The sequence below is a fragment of the Rhinoderma darwinii genome, chromosome 6 (genome assembly GCF_050947455.1).
Source record: "Rhinoderma darwinii isolate aRhiDar2 chromosome 6, aRhiDar2.hap1, whole genome shotgun sequence".
In the NCBI taxonomy this organism is placed as follows: Eukaryota; Metazoa; Chordata; class Amphibia; order Anura; family Rhinodermatidae; genus Rhinoderma; species Rhinoderma darwinii.
Window position 1 is genome coordinate 105,871,869 of NC_134692.1, and position 23,103 is coordinate 105,894,971.

At 42.2% G+C, this 23,103-nt stretch overlaps 1 protein-coding gene across 2 annotated transcripts in view; it reads right to left on the bottom strand.

Moving 5' to 3' along the window:
* Positions 1 to 10,197: 10,197 nt before the first annotated feature.
* CARHSP1 (calcium regulated heat stable protein 1) overlaps positions 10,198 to 23,103 on the bottom strand; it is a 53,017-nt gene continuing 40,111 nt past the window's right edge. For both annotated transcript variants that reach the window (XM_075831321.1, XM_075831322.1), the window contains exons 3-4: positions 19,760 to 19,882; positions 10,198 to 11,574 (exon numbers count right to left, since the gene is read on the bottom strand). In XM_075831321.1, coding sequence (XP_075687436.1) covers positions 11,412 to 11,574; positions 19,760 to 19,882 — 286 coding nt within the window. In that variant the 3' untranslated portion in view covers positions 10,198 to 11,411. The remainder of the gene's footprint in view (positions 11,575 to 19,759; positions 19,883 to 23,103) is intronic.

Here is a 23,103-nt window from a genome sequence, read left to right on the forward strand (position 1 = left end):
CACGGGGGTGTTTTGCAGCGCGCCAGCCATGTTCGGTCTTCAGTGCCGCCGCTCATAAGTACAGCGCTGGCCACATCGCATCATCCTGACCGTGCGCACTTATGACTCAGGAGCGGGGCTGTGGCTGAATTACACAGCCGCAGACGCGCTCCCATACATTCATGTATTACTATACTGAGCTGTGCGGCTGCGCAGCTCAGTATCGAAATACAGGAAATAGCGGTATCGAACCGTTTAGGGATGCAAAGTATCGAAACAGTATCGAAGTTTCGATGCACCGTGCATCCCTAGTCTCCACTAATAATCCTGACATAATACTGCTGCAAACATTTCCTGGACCAGGTATACTAGACGGAGGAACAGAGGAGCACTTACTATGAGCAAAACGCGACATTCGACGGCAGCGGACAAGCTCCGGGAGTTTGCTAGGCCGGGAGGACAGCATGGCGCCGAAGTTCCTGAGGCGCGGCAAGAGCAGAGTGAGGGGGAGGGGGAGAAGGAGCCAACTCTGAAAGAAGTCACAGCTCAGCTATTAACGGCTATAAGGGAATCGACTACCTCTTTGACTACCAGAATAGAGGAAGTTAAAATTGATATTGGCTTGATATGCCAGGATATGCATAAGCTCCGGGACAGAGTGAAAGACACGGAAACTCGCATTTCACAGATTGAGGACGATGCTGCACCTGTGGCTAGACAGCTTGGGGCTCTGGAGAGGGCAGCAGAAATGTGGTCACAAAGATCCGATGATCTGGAAAACCGCCTAAGGCGGAACAATGTACGGGTTCTGGGATTACCGGAACGAGCCGAAGGTTCGGACCCCAGCACATTCATGGAGCAGTGGATTAAGGATATCTTACCGGACGCTAAATTATCTATGGCCTACGCGGTTGAGAGAGCACACCGTATCCCCTCTCGCCCCCCCCCCAGGGACTGCACCGAGACCCATGCTGGTTAAACTGCTTAGCAGTAAAGATAGAGATACCATCCTGAGAGCTGCGCGCCAAAAAGGTCACATTACCTACAACACGGCATCTATCATGCTTTTTCCGGATTTCTCTGCTGTACTCCAGAAAGCACGGGCCACGTTTGTGGGGATTAAAAAGCGCCTGAGAGATCTACAGATTCCATACTCAATGGTTTTTCCTGCAAGGCTACGAGTCGTCCATCAGGACAGGTCCCTTTTCTTTAACACGCCGGCGGAGGCCGAAGACTGGCTGAACAGTCGCAATGCCATGGCGCCAAGAAATTTACCATGATGCTGCCTGCGGTGAAGCAGGTCATGGAGCCTGGCAAGGATAGAAAAGTTGGACTGATAGGCTGAGTACCGTTTATTTTCAGCCCAGATTTATTTATTTCTATATCTGTATACTCAGAATTGCACCACTGTGTAAATTACCTGGTAGTTCTTTTCAAATATGTGTGGGGTTGTTTTTTCTTTATTACAAAAAGCATATAACCACTCCTGCTGTATTTTGTAGGTTTGGGTACATACTTGAGCAGTATGAAACAACTGTTAGCTGTAAGTTTAACAATATATGTGGTTGATAACACACAAAGTATTAGAGGGAGCCGGAGTGAAATTATTTAATAATTGTCTGCAAATACGGGTATATCTTTATAATGTGGAACAAAATGTCTGATACAGCCTGGGAGACGCTGAAGGGGCGGAGCAATAGTCTGTGATAGGTAGATCGTTCTTCACAGACTACCCCCGTGAAAATCTTCTTGATAGGATCTGATTAGTTTTACATCAGATTCGGAGAAAGTTTATAGTTTATTGTGTTAGTAAGTTCCGTCTCTTTTCTTATCTCTTCTGTTGAAGCTCTCTGTCGTATAATACCCAGTAAATGGTAGTTCTCAACGTATTATCATGGAATGTAAGGGGAATGGGTACCCCAGGTAAACGAACCCGAGTCTTTTCTCAAATACGTGCAAGCGGAGCACAGATGATAAGTCTACAGGAGACACATTCAATTCCAGATACGGTTCGCTTTCTTAGACGGTCATGGATACAATGGGCAGCACATGCCACTTATTCTACCTATTCCAGAGGGGTTTCTTTGCTAGTTCATAGGTCCCTTAGGTGGGAGCCTGGAGTAATCAAAAAAGACCCGGAGGGTAGATACATTTTCATACACGCATGGATTGAATGTCAGCCCTATGTAATACTGTGTGTATATATACCCCCTACACAGGCCTTAGCTGTGTTATATGAGGCAGCGGGCTTCGCTTCAGCATATCCATCCGCAGCAGTTATCTGTATGGGCGATTTTAACTCTTTAGCCGCTCCTGGGTTGGATAAGTTCAGGGGCGACGCTGCCCGGATCCCGTGTCGAGTAGTAGGCCGTCGCCACTGGCAATATTTTTGGAGGAGGTTGGGTGGCACGACCTCTGGAGACACATGTGGCCTGGTGCTCGGGAGTTTACCTGCTTCACCCCTGGGAAGAATTCGATGTCTCGAATTGATTATATCTGCGGGAATGGTCAGATTTGCTTAGCCTTGCAGTCTGCAGAACATTTACCTCGCACGTTCTCAGACCACTCACCGGTCGTGGTGCGCATAAAGGTGACTCAGGAGGGTACACGAGTGTTGAGTAGGAAGATACACTCCTTCTTGCTAACACAGTTTACCCAGCAGGACCGTATACCGGATCAATTACAGATATACGTAGGGGAGAATTCGATGACTCCTAACCACTCTGCCTACTGGGATGCACAAAAAGCATACCTCAGGGGTTGCCTCCAATCCACCATCTCCTATATAAAGCGAGAGTCGGTTAAAAAAGAATTAGCGGAGGCTTGCACACGGTTGGAAGCACATTACATTTCTGACCCCTCGGAGGTTAACAGACTGACATGGCTGCAGGCGGGGAGACAGTATCTTTTATATCTTACTGAGAAAAGCAAGCACAGAATGTTTTTTAATAACCAGAAGTATTTTGAACAGGGCAACCAATCTAGTAGCATGCTAGCACACATTATTCACCAGAATAATGCGTCACCGGCCATACTCAAAATCAAAACTAGAGAGGGTACGATTCTGACTTCTACACCTGATATATTACTGGAGTTTTATAAATTTTACAAAGATTTATATGTTACTAGATCTCATACATCAAAGGAGGAGCTGGTTGGCTACTGTGATCAAGTCAGCTGCCCTAAAATAACACTAGACCAAAGACAGTACCTAGATAGTCCCATTACTATGGAGGAGATAGTGGAAGCTATAACGTCCATGCCTAAAGGGAAGGCCTCGGGCCCGGATGGCATCCCACTGGAAGTCTATGTGAAGTATATAGACCAGTTGGCTCCTGAGCTGCTTAAGACGTATCATGCATCCCTTGTTGAGGGGGCTTTACCAGATTCATTTTCTGATGCAACTATAGTGGTCATATTAAAGCCAGATAAAGATCCCCTAGATTGCTCATCATATAGACCTATAGCACTTCTTAACGTGGATTATAAAATACTGACGAAGGTATTGGGCAATAGGTTGAACGCTATCATGCCATCTGTTATAACCCCGGATCAAACGGGGTTTATTAAAGGGAGAAGTACATCAGACAATTTACGTAGGACCCAAATTGTGTCTCAGATAGCTACGCGGCAAAAAAAGGACTGGGCCTTGGCCTCCTTGGATGCGGCCAAGGCCTTTGACTCTATTGAATGGCCATACTTACTTCATATTCTCCAAAAATTCGGGTTAGGGCCAGTTTTTATAAAATGGATAAGCCTCTTATATTCACATCCCAGAGCGGCCATAGCCCTGAATGGGCAGTTGTCTTCATACTTCAAATTGGAACGGGGAACCAGGCAGGGGTGCCCGATATCTCCTTTATTGTTTGCCCTTGCCATAGAACCCCTTGCAATCTTGATTCGACAGGATGAGATATTCCGGGGTACGTGCTTAAATAGGGGCGAGGAACGGATTGCCTTATATGCAGATGATATGCTTCTATATATGTCGAACCCGAAGGAGTCACTTCACAGAGCTATGTCAATTATTGAACTATTTGGAGACTATTCTGGTTTACGTATTAATTGGGGCAAATCTTGTCTGATGTATCTCTCCCCTACCCGGAATATGGGGGTGGGCCAGAAGATTAGCGGGCTACAAGTGGTATCTCAATTTAAATATTTGGGGATTCAGATAGCTAGATCAGATAATGACATGCTGAAGCTGAATGTAGAACCTTTGTTAGCAACCTTTAAAGACAAATTTAAAATTTGGTCGGCTCTACCTCTTTCAGTGTCGGGCCGGATTAATCTTGTTAAAATGGTGGTTCAACCTAAGTGTTTATATATACTGCAGCGCATATTTGTTCCCATTCCCATGGCGTTCTTTAGAGAAATGGATTCTATGTTCATAAGGTTTATATGGGGGTCCTCCAGATCTAAGCTGCAATTAGCCAAACTACAACGGCCTAAAAAACCGGGCGGGCATGGCACTCACGGACTTATACGTATATTATTTAGCTGGTCAATTGAAATACCTGGGAGACTGGGTGTCACATGAAGAACCGGTGGGTTTGGAGAGATGTCTGGCAAACTTTCTAGGACTAAGGAAAATGTGGTCAATACTGGAACCTTCGGCTCCACTTGGCAGTAATGCCCTGCCAATCCACAGGGTGGCAAAAAAGTCCTGGGGAGCCGCGAGGCAGCTCTCATGGAATGAACAAATAATGGCAGAAACCCCCTTGTGGCATAATGACACGATGGACCAGATGAGTACTTCACAGGATGCTGGGTTTTGGTCTAATCTAGGTATCAACACTGTCGGGGATGTGTTTAATAATAATGTATTACTTTCTTTTACCCAGCTGGAAGAGATATATCAGATCCCAAGACAGGCATTTTACAAATTTTTGCAATTCAGGCACTCTTTACAGGCCCAGTTTAGAGGTAGAGACATAGACATCTCCTCAAATCCCCTAATATGTATTGTACGGTCCCAGGGACCGGGAGGGCTGATTTTCTCGATATACTCTTATCTCATACACGCCAAAGCAGGCAGGGCAGCCTTTCCGGCGCTGGACAAGTGGCAGGAGCTGATCCCATCCATGGATGAGGAGGCCAGAGATAGCCTTTTGGAATCACATAGATTTGTATCCCCGGCCATTAATAACAAACTTATACAGCTATATATAATACATCAGTGTTATTTAACACCACTACGATTATATAAAATGGGTAGAAGGCCCTCCCCCCAGTGTCATAGATGCCTTTATAGCCCGGCTGATTTCCGGCATATGATATGGGACTGCCCAGATATCCCGCCACTTCTGGACGGAGGTTACTGCCTTGCTTGCTAGGGTTCTGTCGATTCCTGTGTTGGCAGAGCCAGGTATCTGCTTATTTGGGATGATGGAGGAAGACCTGATTTCCCCACACCTTCGAATTTGCCTTCGGGAGACGTTGTTTATGGCCCGCAAATCAATAGCGCTCAGGTGGATGAACGCCCGTCCACCTACCAAGGCTATGTGGATCCAATTGGTAAATGCAGCTATACCTTATGAGCGTATAATGTTTCTTCATAGGAATTGTCCTGAAAAATTCAACTGGATATGGGATAATTGGTGTAATTCGGATCTTACGTCCTACTCAGGAACAGAGCTAACGGGTGCTATTAGAGGGATTCGCATATGAGCATTCAGGAGCTAGGTGGAATAGGGTCGAGTTGATTGATCGGCACTGCAGAGGGGGGTACCCTATACTCATATACCTGATCCTTTAATTGTTCATTTTGAGATACTGTATACTATATCAAGACAGAAATGTAACTGACAAGAATTTGATAAAAAGAGACGTATTTTCTTTTCTTTTCTTTTATTGTATTTTATTTTCTTTCTTTTTTGTTTATGTGGTTATTGTATAGGAGTGGTATGACTCTTGTTAAGTACTTCACAGTGATTATGAACAGATTGGCCCTGTATATGCATAACTTATGGACATGTCCGCTACGCGGGGGTCCTGCTGCTAACTGTGTTATTGTATTCATATGTCTCCTTCAATAAACTGAGTTTAAAAAAAAAAAAAAAGGATTTTCTGCCCAAAAAAATAAATATGTGAATTTCACCTCAACTTTGCTTTAAATTCCTGTGAAACACCTAAAGGGTTCATAAACTTTCTAAATGCTATTGTGAATACTTTGAGGGGTCTAGTTTCTAAAATGGGGTGTTTTATAATATATAGGCCCCTCAAAGCAACTTCAGAACTGAACGCTAAAAAAAGAAAAAGGCAATACTTCACTTCTTACATTATACTGATAGTTAACAGCGCCCGCCCCGAGATGACCCCAGTTTTGACCGTTTGTATAAACGGAGACCCCTATTAGAACTTTTCGGTTCCCGGTTTTCCCAAGCATACACCCCCGAGACCGTTATTTCTGTTGAGGAGTCCCTGGTAATTTTAAAAGGGAGGCTTCAATTACGCAAGTACCTGCCGAGTAAGGGTATGTTCACACGGCCTATTTTCTGCCATTTTTCGGGCCGTAAACGCCAGAAAAATCGGAAGCAGAACGACTCCAAACATCTGCCCATTGATTTCAATGGGAAAATAAAGTTCCTTTCCGACGGAGCGTTTTTCTACGCGTAAAAAAACAGCCGCTAAAAAGAAGTGCAGGACACTTCTTGGGATGTTTTTGGAGCAGTTTTCTATAGACTAGGGAAAAAAGCTCCAAAAACGCACCGAAAATCGCGAGTGGCACAAAAAACGTCTGAAAATCAGGAGCGGTTTTCTCTTGAAAACAGCTCCGTATTTTGAGACGTTTTTGACTTTGCGTGTGAACATACCCTAAGAGGGCAAGGTATGGTGTGAAGATGTATAAGCTGTGTGACAGTGCATCAGGGTATATGTACAAATTTAGGATATATGACGGGAAGGACACCAGTATTCAGCCCCCAGAATGCCCCCCCCCTTACTGGGAGTTATGCAAATATTGTGTGGGATTTGGTGCACCCACTGCTGGACCAGGATTACCACCTCTACCAGGTATAAAATATGAGAGGCCTCCCTAAAACACTGCTTGGGCAAACATTCAGAAGGGGTGAAAGCAGGGCACAATCTAGCAGCAACATATTGTGTGTCACGTACAAGAGAGATGTCCTTGTATTGACAACAATACATGGCCACACCAGTACCCATGTACCTGTGCGAGGTACCAGTACAGAGCCCCAAACCAGATTGCATCCTGGACTATAATAGGTACATGGGAGGGGTGGACTTGTCAGATGAAGTCCTGAAGCCCTACAGCGCCTTGCGGTGTGGTATAAGAAGCTGGCCGTGCACATCATACAGATGGCATTGTACAATGTGTACATGCTACGTCGATGTGCAGGCCAGAGGAGAACTTTCCTGGAATTTCAAGAGGTGGATATCAAGAAACTAATCTTTAGGGACCAAGAAGGGGGGGCACCCAGTACTTCTGGAAGCGAGGCCACACGCATCGTACCAGGGCAACAATTTCCAGGAGAAGTTCCCCAAACTGGCAAGAAGGGAAAAAGTCAAAAGAGGTGCAAAGTCTGCTCAAAGAGGGGGATAAGGAAGGACACAATATATCAATGTGACACGTGTCCTGAAAAACCAGTGCTCTGTATGAAAGTGTTTTAAAATTTGTCATACATTCCTTGATTTTTAATCTACCACAATTTTACTTATCCTGATGCACTCCGCACAGCTTATCCCCCTCATCTTTCCCTTCTGAGCCCTGCCGTGTGCCCAGGCAGCTGATAACAGCCATATGTAGGGTATTGCCGTATCCGGGAGAACCCTCATTAGTTTATGGGGTGTATGTCTCCGGTGTTGCATGCTGGGCACAATATATTGGACACTGAAATGGCATACATATATAGAAAATTGCAAATCTCACACTGCCCCATCTGCTGTGCATTACCTTTTAGACAAAACCTGTGGGGTCAAAATGCTTACTACACCTCTAGATGCCTTAAGGGGTGTAGATTTTAAAATGGGGTCGCTTCTTGTGGGTTTCCATTGCTTTGATACCTCTGGGGCTCTGCAAATGCGACATGGCACCCGGAAACCAATCCAGCAAAATCTGCACTCCAAAGAACACACAGCACACCTTCTCTTCTGAGCCCTCCCATGGGCCCAAACGGCAGTTTATCACCACAAATGGGGTATTACCGCACTCAGGACAAATTGGGCAACAAAATGGGGTATTTTATTCCTTTAAATTTTGAGCCAAAACTACATATTATTGGAAAAAATGTCATTTTTTTTCATTTCACAGCCCAATTCAAATACATGATGTGAAAAAACTGTTGGGTGAAAATGGTAACAACCACCATAAATGAATTCCTTGAGGGGTGTAGTTTCCAAAATGGGGTCACTTTTGTGGGATTCCTACTGTTTTGGCACCTCAACACCTCTCCAAACCTGGCATGCTGCCTAAAATATATTCTAATAAAAAAAGAGATTTTTATTAGGCCTGTGTTTTAGTCCACGAGCACACTAGAGCCACATGTGGGACATTTCTAAAAACTGCAGAATCTGGACAATACATATTTAGTAGTGTTTCTCTGGTAAAACCTTCTGTGTTACAGAAAAAAAAAAATAATTGAAATTCAGCAAGAAAAATGAAATTTGCAAATTTCACCTCCACCTTGCTTTAATTCCTGTGAAATGCCTAAAGGGTTAAAAAAACACCTTTCTAAATGCTGTTTTGAATACTTTTAGGGGTTTAGTTTTTAAAATGGGGTGTTTTATGGGGGTTTCTAATACATAGGCCACTCAAAGCCACTTCAGAACTGAACAGGTACCTTAAAAAAAGGCTTTGAAATGTTCCTAAAAATATGAAAAATTGCTGTTTATGTTCTAAGCCTTGTAACGTCCAAAAAATGTTCAAAAAACTATACAAATATAAAGTAGAATGGGAAATGTGAACTAGTAACTATTTTGGGTGGTATAGCCATCTGTTTTACAAGCAGATGCATTTAAATTCAGAAAAATTCTATTTTTTCTAAATTTCCTCTAAATTTTGCAATTTTTCACAAATAAACACTGAATATATCGACCAAATTTTATCACTAACATAAAGCCCAATGTGTCACGAGAAAATCTCAGAATCGCTTGGATAGGTTTAAGCATTCCCAAGTTATTACCACATAAAGTGAAATGTCAGATTTGAAAAATGGGCTCTGAGCCTTGACCCGTTAGTGACCGCTCCATAGTGTTTTTACGTCGGCTTTATTCCGATGCAATAGACTTTTTACGTCACTGCATCGGAATAAGTAAACAGAGCAGGGAGCTGTCAAATCTCCCTGCTCTCAGCTACTGGAGGTAGCTGAGGGCTCGTGGCTTCCCTGCTCGAACGTGTGAGATCGATATTCGTATTGATCTCACCTGTTTAACCCTTCAGATGCGGCGCTTAATAGCGTGTGCCGCATCTGAGTTGTTATGGAGAGAGAGAGGGTGCTTCCTGTCATCCCACCGGCACCCGGCGATAAGATTGACGAGTGTGTGTCTCCGATGGCAGCCGGGGCCTAATAAATTATTAGGCCCCCAGGTCTGCCTGTAGTAAATGCATGCCTGTATTATAAATGCGATCAGATAATCGCATAGTGAAGTCCCCTAGTAGGACTAGTAAAAAAGTAAAAATGTTTAATAAAAAGAGAAAATAAAATAAAATGAAAAACCCACTTTTCCCCCTTACAAACAGTTTTATTATTAAAAAACAAAATAAAGTTAAAAAGTTACACATATTTGGTATCCCCGCATCTGTAACGACCCCGACTATAAAGCTATTACATTATTTAACCCGCACGGTGAACGTCGTAAAAAATAACATTAAAAACCATGCAAAAATTTCTGTTTTCTTTGAATCCAGCCTTAAAAAAAATTTGAGAAAAAGTGGTCAAAAAGTCGCATCTACTCCAAAATGGTACCGATAAAAACTACAAGTCGTCCTGCAAAAAAAGCCTACAATTGCATCGGCGAAAAAATAAAAACGTTATGCCTCTTCAAATATGGAGACACAAAAACAAATTAATTTTGAAAAAAAAGTGTTTTCACTGTGAAAAAGTAGTAAAACATACAAACTCGGTATCGTTGCAATCGCAACAACCCACTGAATAAAGTTATTGTGTTATTTATACCACACGGTAAACTGCATAAATTTAGGATGCAAAAAGTGTGGCGAAATTGCTGTTTCAAGTGAATGAAGGCTCAGAGTCCAAATAATTGTATCTATAGACCTTTAATTACATAAAATGTATTTATTCAAGTCAAAACATTTTGAAATCGTTAAGACACTCCTGTTACTCAAGATCTGCATAAGAATAGCACACACTAAGGCTGGATTCACACGAGCGTGTGCCTTTTGCGCACGCAAAAAACGTGGCGTTTTGCCTGCGCAAAAGGCACGTGACAGCTCCGTGGGGCAGCAGCATATGATGCGGGGCTGCGTGCTTTTCGCGCAGCAGCCATAATTATGACACTCCATTTGGATGTTTGTAAACAGAAAAGCACGTGGTGCTTTTCTGTTTTCATTCATCCTTTTCTCTGCTGTTGCCCGAATCACGCTGTTCGCACGGAAGTGCTTCCGTGTGGCATGCGTGGTTTTCACGAACCCATTGACTTCAATGGGTGCGTGATGCGCGAAAAACGCTGAAAGAACGGACATGTCGTGACTTTTACACAGCGGACCAACGCTGCGTAAAAATCACGCACATGTCTGCACGGCCCCATAGACTAATATAGGTCCGTGCGACGTGCGTGAAAATCACGCGCGTTGCACGGACGTATATCCCGTTTGTCTGAATAAGCCCTAAGTCATTAATGTGCATCAATTGGTTTTGTGCATAACAAAAGAAAGGGTTATTCACACGAACATTGAATACGTCCGTGCGACGTCCGTCACACAGACCTATGCAATTCAATGGGGCCATTCAGACACCCGTGTGCTGTCCGTGATTCACTCAAGTTCATAAGAAATTAAGAGAAAAAATTTAAAATAAACAAATGTGTACATGAAAAGACAACGGATGACACATGGAACTGTAGCGCATGACAAACGTGTCAGTTTTTTTGTGGATGCAAAACTGACGTTTGTGTGAATCAGTTCCAAAGGGGGAAAAAAATGGAAACCAAGCCAGTGTGACTTCTCAAAGGGCACTATATCTGGAGCTCCGTCTGGATTGGACTTGAATGTTAAAGTGCTGGTAGCAGAAGTCACAGAATCATAGAAGACACGGATTACAACCACTAGACTATTTTTTTTAATTCTGAATGATAAACTAAACTATGGAAATTAAGGCAGCGTGTTAAGAACCCATAAAATGTAGAATCCAGTGCTTCCATGGTTGGAATGGCTATAGTTATATGCAGTAGTAAAGAATGTAGCTTATCAAACAATGGTTACAAACAAAAAAAATCATGATGCTGGAATGGATCTAAGAGGTGATGATATGTCCAGACCACGTCTCATGCTTTGTTCCCGGAGTTAAATAGGTAATCGCAACTTCCACAGCCTGTTTTTTCTCATGTTTCGGAGGAATGGTGCAAACTTTGTAAGTGACTTCATCACCTTCTACAGGAACATATTCTCCTTCAATACTGTCAAGGTGGGGAAAAAAAGAAGAGAGATTTCTGAATCAAAATACCATTAAAATATCTTCCAGTGATCTGCATTCAGTTTATACACGCAGTAACCAAGTAATAGCCAGCTCTTCCCTTCACCTCTTTGCAGCAGTTGCCACCAGCAATTCTCCCACATATAGGACCCCCACTTGTTAGACATGAAGGACATATCCTATGAATATGCCACGAAGGACTTCTCAGAATCCCCCTATAAAATGGTAGTACAGTTGTTTTTTAATAAAATGAATATACCAGGCACCCAAACTTTCTCATATACATTTTGTAATGATTCAGTCTCCGTAAGCATACAGGACATTTTATTATAAGAATAATTTATAGAGCGCCAACATATTACACAGCACTTTACAATTTAGAGGGAACGTGAAACAGACAATATCAGACATTACATCTCTGTCAAAGTTAATTTACAATTCAAACAAGAGGAATGAGGACCCTGCTCGCAAGAGCTTACAATCTATTTTACAATTTTATGTTATGTTAATTGTACAAAGATTTTTCTGGTTTTGCATAAATATAGTTTACATGAACACAGAATGAATTAAGCCAATTGCTCTGCTATTTCCATATCTCCCATTAGGTATCAATGGAGAGAGTCTGCCACCTCTCCATTGATTCACCACCTGGAGGCGGCAGCAGGGTAGAGCCGGGACCCACATCTATCAGAGATTTACAGCATATTATGTGGATATGTCATTAATGTCTTAGATGGGAATAACCCTTTAACCTTCATTATAGTCACTAAAACTAGATAAAAAGATGTCCAGAAAAATAGATACGTTTCTCTTATTTGCGAGTGAGTCTTGGCCATACCAGGGTGTGCTCACATGTGGCGTACTCGCATTGTGTTTCCAGAGCATTAAAATCAGCTGTGGAAAACTACAATGTGTAGGAACAATTCTGCAAAGCGAGAACTAGAGAAGATCTGTCTGCGTTGCAGAATACTTTTCCCAAGGGCATACACTGTAGTTTTCCGAAGCTTATTTTTACCCTGCGGAAATAAAAATTCTAGTTCGCCACGTGTTAGCACACCCTAAGCTTTTTAGGCGAGGAAAATCGACAGTTTTTTCTCTTCTTTGTGTACAATATGGGGCTAGGCGATTTAAATTAATTTGCTTAGTTCGCCATTTCAAGTCAGCACGATTCTGAATTTGCCCAGAATCGTGAAATCGTTACTGGCCCCACCCCCATGGCAGGAGAGAGGAAGAAAAGCTTTATGAACAAGCAGGCACGCTGCACAGCGCATCTACATCAGTGAATGCCGACATTGAATAGGAGCAGCAGAGGGAGGGTTTGCTGACTGTGTTTGTTTTATATGTCCAGTTCTCCCAGGCAGTCTCTTAACCCATTCTGTTCCAGCTGCATTCCACAGGATATGCCATAAATGTCCAATAGATGCGGGCCCCACTTCTGGGATCCGCACTTATCTCTTGAATGGGCCACCCTAAACCCAGCTCTAGCTTACTCGGCCCCGCTGCCTCCCGGCCACTTCCTGGTTTGGTGGTCGGGAGTTACGGAAACAGCCGAGAGCTCATCGAGCTACGCGGTTTCTGTAACGGATTCACTTCTATGGGAGTGAACTCCTGACCACCGTAACTCCCGACCACCTAACCAGGATGTGACTGGGAGGCAGGAGCCGAGTAAGCTAGAACGGGGTTTAGGCGGCCCTGTACTAGAAATAGGTGCGGGTCCCAGAGGTGGGACACGCATCTATCTGACTTTTATGGCATATTCTGTGGATATGCCATAAATGTCCAAAATGGGAAAACCCCTTTAAGAAGATATAGGCTGGATGGTAACTAAAGTGGTTTTCGTTATCTTCAGTTATGATAACGCTGTAGCAGAGCAGTCTCAGTGGAGGGCCCTCAGTGCTGATGATATACAATGCAGCCGGGTTTACTGTGTAGTACTGCTGCTAATAAATCTAGTAAAACAGTTTCTGTGTATAAGAGAATTGCCACAGAAGTGATGTCCAAAGAGCAGTTATAAATCACATGCAGACTCTGGGGGTAATTTATCAACCTTTCTACACCAGTTTTCTGGCATAGAAAAGTCACAAAAGGGTCCAAAGTGTCACAATTTGCTGTGCAAATTGAGACTTTTGCGCTACTCGTGATAATTTCGTAGAAAGGGGCGTGACCTCTGTGAAAGAGAGCATGACCCGACCCAACAAATTTATTATAATTTACGCCAGGCTAATTGTAACATAAAGTACGTTAACCGTAGAGAAAGTGTGATGTGAATGGGGCCTTATGTGTATTTTACCTCCAGTCTCACTGTTATCCTGCTGCTCATATATGCCCCACACCATATATACTGTACATTGTTTACTAGCAATGTACCATATATAACCCGTCTTGGTATTATTTTTTCCCGTTTATTTGACAAAAATAAGAAAATAGAGATTCAAATCAAAAATCGCCCAGCCCTAGTACAAAACCTGCATCTGGAATAGATAAGACTCCCTAGGGACCTATCACTTCTTGGGAAGACACACGTACATGTGGGGAAATGTCATTAATTCCTCTCGTTTTGTGACTAAAGCTCTGGCTCTTTAAAAGCCGAGCAGACTTTGGCTTTCCTCCTGTAGCAGCAAACAGTCCAAGTCTCAGAAAATTTTGACGGCTCTGTGAGATATCCTGATTGTGAATTGGGAGAGTCCACTGTGAGGGGAGGACGGTTAGCAGCAGAGATCTCCCCCTGTGTTACTTCATGTTGGATGTTGCTCTATTAGGGACAATGTAAGATGATCTCCTGTGTATTATGGAGCAGCTGGAGGAGGAGACTGCTGGGTAATGTGAAGAGTCTCTCACTAGAAGCAGCTGTATCCTCCTCCACTAGCTGGGCTGCATAATACAACCAGAGGTTAGCCAATTAGCGTTTTGCTGCCTAATAGAATAATTATGTGAATTCATTCACCAGCTTGGAGAATTGCTTTCGGAAAATTTAGGGGTAAAAAAATAGGGAATTAGATTCTCCGATTGTATTATATGGAGTTTAGTAAGTAGGAAATCCCACAGTGAAGACAATCTCACGTGAAATCAGTATTAGGCCAGGAACACGCACATTTTAGCTGCAGCTTTTTGACTCTAAAGAAAGGAGATGCATCAGTCTTTCCTTTATACCTTTCCTTTCTTTTGGATCTACTTCTGACTTTGGTGCCAAAAACGGTATAAAAATTGTGTGTGATCCTGGACTTACAGGACACAGTTCTACTCCCCAAGTCTAAATGCACACATTGCAGATTTTCTGCACCAAATTCTGCACCTAATGCTTCATTTTAGGTGTGGTTTTTACATTTTGATGCGGAAATAGGTGCCTTTTTATGGTGCAGACTTTGCAGCGTTTTTTTTTTTTTTTTTAAATTTGTCAGATACAAATCACAAGCGGAACTGCAAGATAAATTGACATACTGCAGATTTTAAAATACGCACCGCACGTCAATTTATGTGCAGAAAAACGCAACGTGTAGATTAGATTTCTTGACATATCATTTACGTTGATGGTACTGTATTACGCTGCGGATTTGGCGCACAAAAATATGTGCTGCATATCCGTACGTAATACGCATCGTGTACAAATCTGCTGATTTACTAATGACACGTAATTGAAATTATTCTTAGAATTTACTATATTTTCCACGGTCACCTCCTTAAGCAGCTGTTTTCGCATACATTCTGACCTCTTCACGTATAGGCAGATGTCACTGTGTATATGGAGCAAACCATCATTTTTTTTTTTACCATTCCCTTGGACTAATTTTTATTGACACAAAATAAGCGATGTTTGAAATGACTACGTCCGCCCGTGGTAGTTGTAACTAGTGCCCGACTTCGGATTGCCATATTCGACTACATTGTAAAATGATTTGTTTTGGTTTAACTTTAACCCCTTCCCGACATCCGCCGTATATATACACGGCGCTGTCGGGAGGTGCTTCCCGCAAAGCGCCGTATATGTACGGCGCAGTGATGGTGCGGGCTCAGAAGCAGAGCCGGCACCATCACCGCGAGGTGACAGCTGTATTATACAACTGGAACCCTCCTGTAACTGCCAGGACCGGAGCTATTCTCCGATCCGGCAGATTAACCCCTCAGATGCTGCGCTCAATAGAGCGCAGCATCTGATAGGTTTTCACCCGATCGGCAACCCAGTGATGCAATCGCTGGGTTGCTGTTGCAATCAGACGCCAGAAAATGGCGTCCGAGTCTGCCTTGTACGGGAGCCGATGAGGACCCGCCTGCGGCGTGTCCTCATAGGCTTGCTGTCAGTGAATATCTGACAGCGCTAATACACTGCACTACGTATGTAGTGCAGTGTATTAGAGTAGCGATCGGGGCATCAGGCCCTCATGTCCCCTAGTGGGACAAGTCAGAAAAGTAAAAAAAAGTTAATAAAAATGTGGTAAAACAATAAAAACACACACATTTCAAATAAAAATAAAGCTAAACTTACTTTTTTCCCATAGTAAGTCTTTTATTATGGGAAAAACCGTAAAAATAAAAAAAACTATACATAATTGGTATCGCCGCATCCGTAACGACCCAAACGACAAAACTATTATGTAATTTATCCCGCACGGTAAACGCGGTAAAAAAAAAACATGAAAAACAGCGCCAGAATCTTTGTTTTTAGGTCACATCTCCTTTCAAAAAATGCTATAAAAAGTGATCAAAAAGTCACATTTACTTCAAAATAGTACTACTAAAAAATGACAATCTGTGCCGCAAAAAATAATCCCCGACACCGCTTTGTGCACGCAAAAATAATAAAGTTATGGGTCTTAGAATGTCGACACAGAAAACAAATGATTTTATAAAAAAAGTGATTTTATTGTGCAAAAGCTGCAATACATAAAAAAAACTATATAAATTTGGTATCGCCGTAATCGTATCGACCCGCAGAATAAAGCTAAGATGTAATTTAGGGCACACTGTGGATGCCGATAAAAAAACCAATAAAAAACTATTCCAGAATTGCTTGTTTTTGGTAATTTCCTTTACCAAAAAATGAAATAAAAAGTGATCAAAAAGTCGTATGTGTTCTAAAATGGTACCAATAAAATCTACAGCCCGTCTCGCAGAAAACAAGCCCGCACACCGCTCAATCAACTGAAAAATAAAAACGTTATGGCACTAGTAATGCGGTGATGAAAAACATCTCAATGTGCAGGCCGGAGGGGAACATTCCTTCAGTTTCAGGGCGCTAGTATTTAGGAACTAGGAAAGGGAATGGACACCGCACATCCGCTGGAAGCGAGGGCGCCCGTATTATACCAGCGCAAAACTTTCTCAGCAATATTTCCCAAACTACGAAGGAGAAAAAGTCCCCAAAAGGTGCAGAGCGTTACAAAAGGGGGATAAGAAAGAAAACCGTTTATCAGTGTGACACCGGCCTGCGCATAACGGATCGCTTCACAGCATAACACACATCTATGGATAATTGTATTATTTACCCCATTATTATACCCTCTTATTATGCCCTGATGTACTCCGCACAGATTACATATACACCTGATATACTCCGCACAGATTACATATTCTCATGGTTCCATGATTCTCTAGGGGCACAACATCTTGTGCGGTGAATGGGCAGATCAGTGGAGAAATTGCAATTTTCACTTTGCACAATCCACTGCGTATTAATTTCTGCAAAACACCTGTGGAGTCTAAATTCTCACTACACCCCTTGATAAATGCCTTTAGGGGTGTAGTTTCTAAAACGGGGTCACTTTTGTTTGGTACATCAGGGTTTTTGCAAATGCAACATGGCGTCCGCAAACCATTCCAGCAAAATCTACGCTCCAAAAGATAAATACCGCTCCTTTTCTTCTGAATGCTCCCATATATGTAAACAGCTGATTATAACCACATATGGGGTGTTACCGTACTCGGGAGAAATTACTTTACAAATGTTGGGGTGCTTTTTCTTCTCTATTCCTTGTAAAAATGAAAAATGTGTATCTAAAACGACATCTTGTTGGAAAAAAAAATTATTTTTCATTTTCATGGCTTAATTCTAATTAATTCAGCAAAAAAACCTTTGGGATCAAAATTTTCACTATACCCCTAGATGATTCCTCAGGGGGTGCAGTTTCCCAAATGGAGTCACTTTTGGGGTGTTTCAACTGTATTAGTACTACAGGGGCTCAGCAAATATGACATGACACCCAGAAACCATTCCAAAATCCAAATGGTGCTCCTTCCATTCTAAGCCCTACCGTGTGTCCAAACAGATGTTTGTGACCACATGTGGGGTATTGTTTTACTCGGGAGAAGTTGCTTTACAAATGTTGCGGTGCTTTTTCTCCTTCAGTCCTTGTGGAAATTTAAAAAAAATAACTAAACCTACATTTTCTTTGAAAAAATGTAGATTTTCATTTTTACGGCCTACTTACAATAAGTTCTGTAAAACACCTGTGGGGTCAAACTGCTCACTGTACCCCTAGATAATTTCCTTATGGGGTGTAGTTTCCAAAATGGGGTCACTTGTTGGGGGTTTCCACTGTTTTGTCACCTCAGGGGCTTTGCAAATGCGACATGGCCTCCGCAAACCATTCCTGCTAAATTTGAGCTCCAAGAGCCAAATGGCGCACTTTCCATTCTAAGCCCTGCCGTGTGTCCAAACAACCGTTTATTACCACATGTGGGGTATTGTTTTACTCGGGAGAAATTGCTCTACAAATGTTGTGGTGCTTTTTCTACTTTAGTTCTTTTGGAAATGAAAAAAAATTAGCTAAACCTAAATTTTATTTGAAAAAATGTAGATTTTCATTTTCATGGCCTAGTTCCAAAAATTTTTGCAAAAAAACTGGCCGGTCAAAATGCTTGCTACACCCCTAGATAAATTCCTCGAGGGGTGTAGTTTCCCAAATGGGGTAACTTTTGGGGGGTTTCCACTGTTTTAGTTCCACTAGGCCTGTTCAAAGCTGACATGGTGCCTAAAATATATTCTAATAAAAAGGAGGCCCAAAATCCACAAGGTGCTCCTTTGCTTCTGAGGCCGGTGCTTCAGTCCAGTAGCACACTAGGGCCATATGTGGGATATTTCCTAAAACTGCAGAACCTGGGCAATAAATATTGAGTTGCATTTCTTGGGTAAAACATTCTGTGGTACAAAAAAAATGGATTCAAAATGAATTTCTGGAAAAAAATAAAAGAACTTTGTAAATTTCACCTCTACTTTGCCTTAATTCCTGCGCAATGTCTAAAGGGTTAAGAAACTTTCTAAATGCTGTTTTGAATACTTTGAGGAGTGCAGTTTTTAAAATGGGGTGACTTATTGGGGGTTTCTAATATCTAAGGACCTCAAAGCCACTTCACAACTGAACTGGCCCCTGTAAAAATAGCATTTTGAAATTTTCTTGAAAATGTGAGAAATTGCTGCTAAAGTTCTAAGCCTTGTAACGTCCTAGAAAAATAAAAGGACGTTCAAAAAACGATGCCAATCTAAAGTAGACATATGGGGGATGCTAGTTAGCAACATTTTTGTGTGGTATAACTGCTTGTCTTACAAGCAGATACATTTAAATTGAGTAAAATGCTAATTTTTGAAAATTTTCGCTACATTTTGGTGTTTTTCACAATTAAATACTGAATGTATCGGGCAAATTTTGCCAGTAACATAAAGTCCAATGTGTCACGAGAAAACAATCTCAGAATCGCTTGGATAGGTGAAAGCATTCCGGAGTTATTACCACATAAAGTGAAACATGTCAGATTTGAAAAATGAGGCTCTGTCAGGAAGGTCAAAAGCGGCCAAAGATGGAAGGGGTTAAACTCGTGAAAATGCATCTACAAAATCAATATACTACTGTTTACCACATGAATATATTGTGCGGACAACTCAAAGCACTAAAAAAATAAAAAGATCAATCTTCAAGTGGAGGTTTATTACCCTATAAATAATTGATGTGGATCCATCATTAGACAAAGCCTTCTGTTTCCCAGCTAAGAATCTTCGAATAGCTTTTCATAGTCAGCAAGCCCACAGCTAATAATGAATACTAATGCAATAACTGCCTCTCAAGTGGAACAAGCCTTAAAATCTGATTTCCCCATGATGCTTTTAGCGATGTTCAACACTCTGTATACTGAGTGAGCATGCATGTGCTCAGATGATCCATGTCGCTTTCAACACTTACTCAGAGATGTGTACAAAGATATCCGGCCCTCCGTCTTTAGGTATTATGAAGCCATGTCCTTTTGATCGGCAGAAGGATTTACATACTCCTTTGTACACTGGTCCTTCAGCAGCTCGTACAGTTCTGGGGGATATGACAAACATTAGTATGGTGGCAGCAGAATAATAATATTTTCTATTTAGATTAGAAAAAAAAAAGGTCTACTTTTTCCCCCCAGAAAAAGCACCACTCTTGTCCTTGGGCTATGTCTGGTAGTGCAGCTCACCTATGAATGATTTGCAAAACCAGACATGCCCTACTAAGGGGTTATTCATATCTGCATTAGGCATCTCCACTGTTCGGATCCATCAGAACAAAAAAAGATCGCGGCACCCATTAACTTTAATAGGTTCCGTCAGGTTTCCGTCAATTTGCTGGACAAGATAGCGCTGCATACTGCGCTATTCTGCTTGGAAAAAAAACCAACAGAGGCTCCTGACTAAGCCACCAACGCAAACATGAACAGAGCCTAATAAGAATGGGACTGTTTAGAAAAAAAAAGGGCCTAATTTTTTCCCCCCGAATCTCATACAAGGAAACCTACATTCTTAACCCATTTTCTACCTAGATGTCCAATAAAGGCTAAAGAAATTCAGAGCCCCACAAATTTCCTGAGACAAAAAAATAAATAAAATTCGGGCATAATGTCCAATTTTTTACAGATTTCCAGAATGAATGTCAATATGGAATATCGTAGTACACTATGCTATTCCATACAACGGAATCCATCAGACTATAATGCTATCCATTTAAAGGATAAAGTTATGAACGTTCCTGACCCCAGTTCATGACATATCTGTTTAACGGATACCCTTAAAGATAACCTTTCACCTCCCCATACATGTGCAGCTGAGAGCAGCATGTAATGGGGAGGGCTGAACAAACCCTGGGGCATTTTTAAAAAAAATTCTACCTCCCTCTGTTATTTAGATATCGGTGCTGTTATATTTGGCGCCCAATATTTATAAAACCCCCTTAAGAGTCAACGTGGAGTGTACTGGCAAGGGCGCGTGTTACTATGGCTGTGACACTGTCCAATCAGATATGGACAGTGCCACAGCAAGAGCGAGCAGAGAAAGTGCACGCTCTCTCTCTTCAGCTTTGAAGATCAGTCTTTTCACCCGAACTGGCAAGGGAGCGTGTCACTGCTACGGACAGTGTAAGAGCTCTGGAGAGGAGAGCACGCTCATGTCTCTTCAGCTCTTGCGAGAGATCAGTCTAGTATTGTCTGCCGAACCGGCAAGGGGGCCTGTCACTGCTACAGACGGTGCAAGCTCTCCCCAGCTCTTACACTGTCCGTAGCAGTGACACGCCCCCTTGCCAGTTTGGGTGAAAAGACTGATCTTCAAAGCTGAAGCGAGCGTGCACTTTCTCTGCTCGCTCTTGCTGTGGCACTGTCCATATCTGATTGGACAGTGTCACAGCCATAGTAACACGCCCTCTTGCCAGTACACGCCCCGTTGACTGTTCAGGGGGTTATTTAAATATCGGGCACCAAAAATAACGGCACCGATATCTAAATAACGGAGGGAGGTAGAATTTTTTTTTAAAGTGCCCCAGAGTTTGTTCAGCCCTCCCCATTACATGCTGCACATGCATGGGGAGGTGAAAGGTTCTCTTTAAGGTATATGGTAACAGATGACATGGTTAGGGCATCCATCACAGCCTGCATTTAACGTATATATCAGGAGGTTTTCCAGCATATACATCAAATGTAGTGCAATAAATGTGATGTGAAGGAGGCACTAAACATAGGCTGTTACGGATGCCTAAGGATAGGAAAACACTAGGCGGATATGCTGAGTAAACTACACAGTGTATCAGACCTAGAATCTGCAGCACATTCGGTCCAAAAAACTGTGCCACATTGTGGTGCTGTTTTTCAGGCAGAATTTCTGCTGCGGAAAGCAGCGATAGGGGGAAAAAAACAAAAACGTTCAGACACCTCTCTTCTGAGCACAACCCGGCCTCCTCGGATGACTCTGTAGTCCATGTGACCGCTGCAGCCATTGATTGGCCGGGCTGCGCACAGAAGAGAGGGGCGTGCTGCTAAGACTACAGCCGGGGGAAGAATAAACTTTTTTTCTATTCATTTAAAATAAAAAATATCCTTTTTTCAATTGCGATTTTTGTGGTGGAATCGCAGCATTTCCGCCGCAAAAGTCGCAACACAGCTCTTTGTTCCGGGTTTTACCTCCCCTTTGAATTCAATGGGGAAAACCTGCAACAGAAAAGCAGCGATTCCGCAATATAAATAGACATGCAGCAGCTAAAAAGAAATGCATCGCAGGTGAATTTATGAACGTTTTTTTTCAGCTGATATTTTTTCAAATCTCACCCACTCTGCTACTGTATTACGCTGCAGATTTTTCACAATTCTATCCAGAGTGCTTACGCCTAGTGTGTTCCTACCCTAACAGTGGCATCCATCACAGTAGACTTTAATGGTATCCATTAAATAGATATCATTATAGTCTATGGGTGATGGATTAGGCATCTGTTTAACGTATCCGTCACCCAATAACTATAATGGTATGCGTTTAATTTATACGTCATGAAAGACTATTGAAGAGCCCATGACTTTTACGTTATACGTATAGCTGTGACGTATGCCATACGTCACCAATGCGCTCATATTTGCGGAATCTACACGCACTATATGGACAAAAAAATTGGGCCACCTACACATTACACCAACAGAAGCTTCTACGACATCCCATTCTGAATCCATAGGATTTAATACAGAGTTGGTCCCCCCCCCCTTTGCAGCTAAAACATCTTCCACTCTTCTGGGAAGATTTTGGAGGGTGTCTACTGGATGAATGGGCAACATTTTCCACAGAGTACGTGTGAGGGCAGACACAGGATGTTGAACGAGAGGGCTACACTAGTTACACTGAATTTTTTCCTTAACTGATATCAACCTAGTCTAACTTTTAAAATAACCAACGTCTTTGTTGAGGCACTTGTCTGAGCCGTCAGTATTGGGTCCTCTACTTTTTAATATGTTTATTAATTACTTTTTAGAGGGTTTACAGAATATAGTTTTTGTACTTGTGCTGATTACGTTAGAGAGCTTAGTATTATCTGCATAATATAATACTATAAAGTGATTTTTGGATGCTAGAGGCAAAGAAATGACAATGAAGATGTGGATAAATATAAGGTTATGCACTTGGGCCGAGCAAACAAATTCTACAATTATGCATTAAATGGTAAAACACTGGATAAAACTACTACTGAAAAAAGACTTGTGGATATTGGTGGACAGTAAATTTGACTTTAGCAACCAGAGCCAGGCAGCT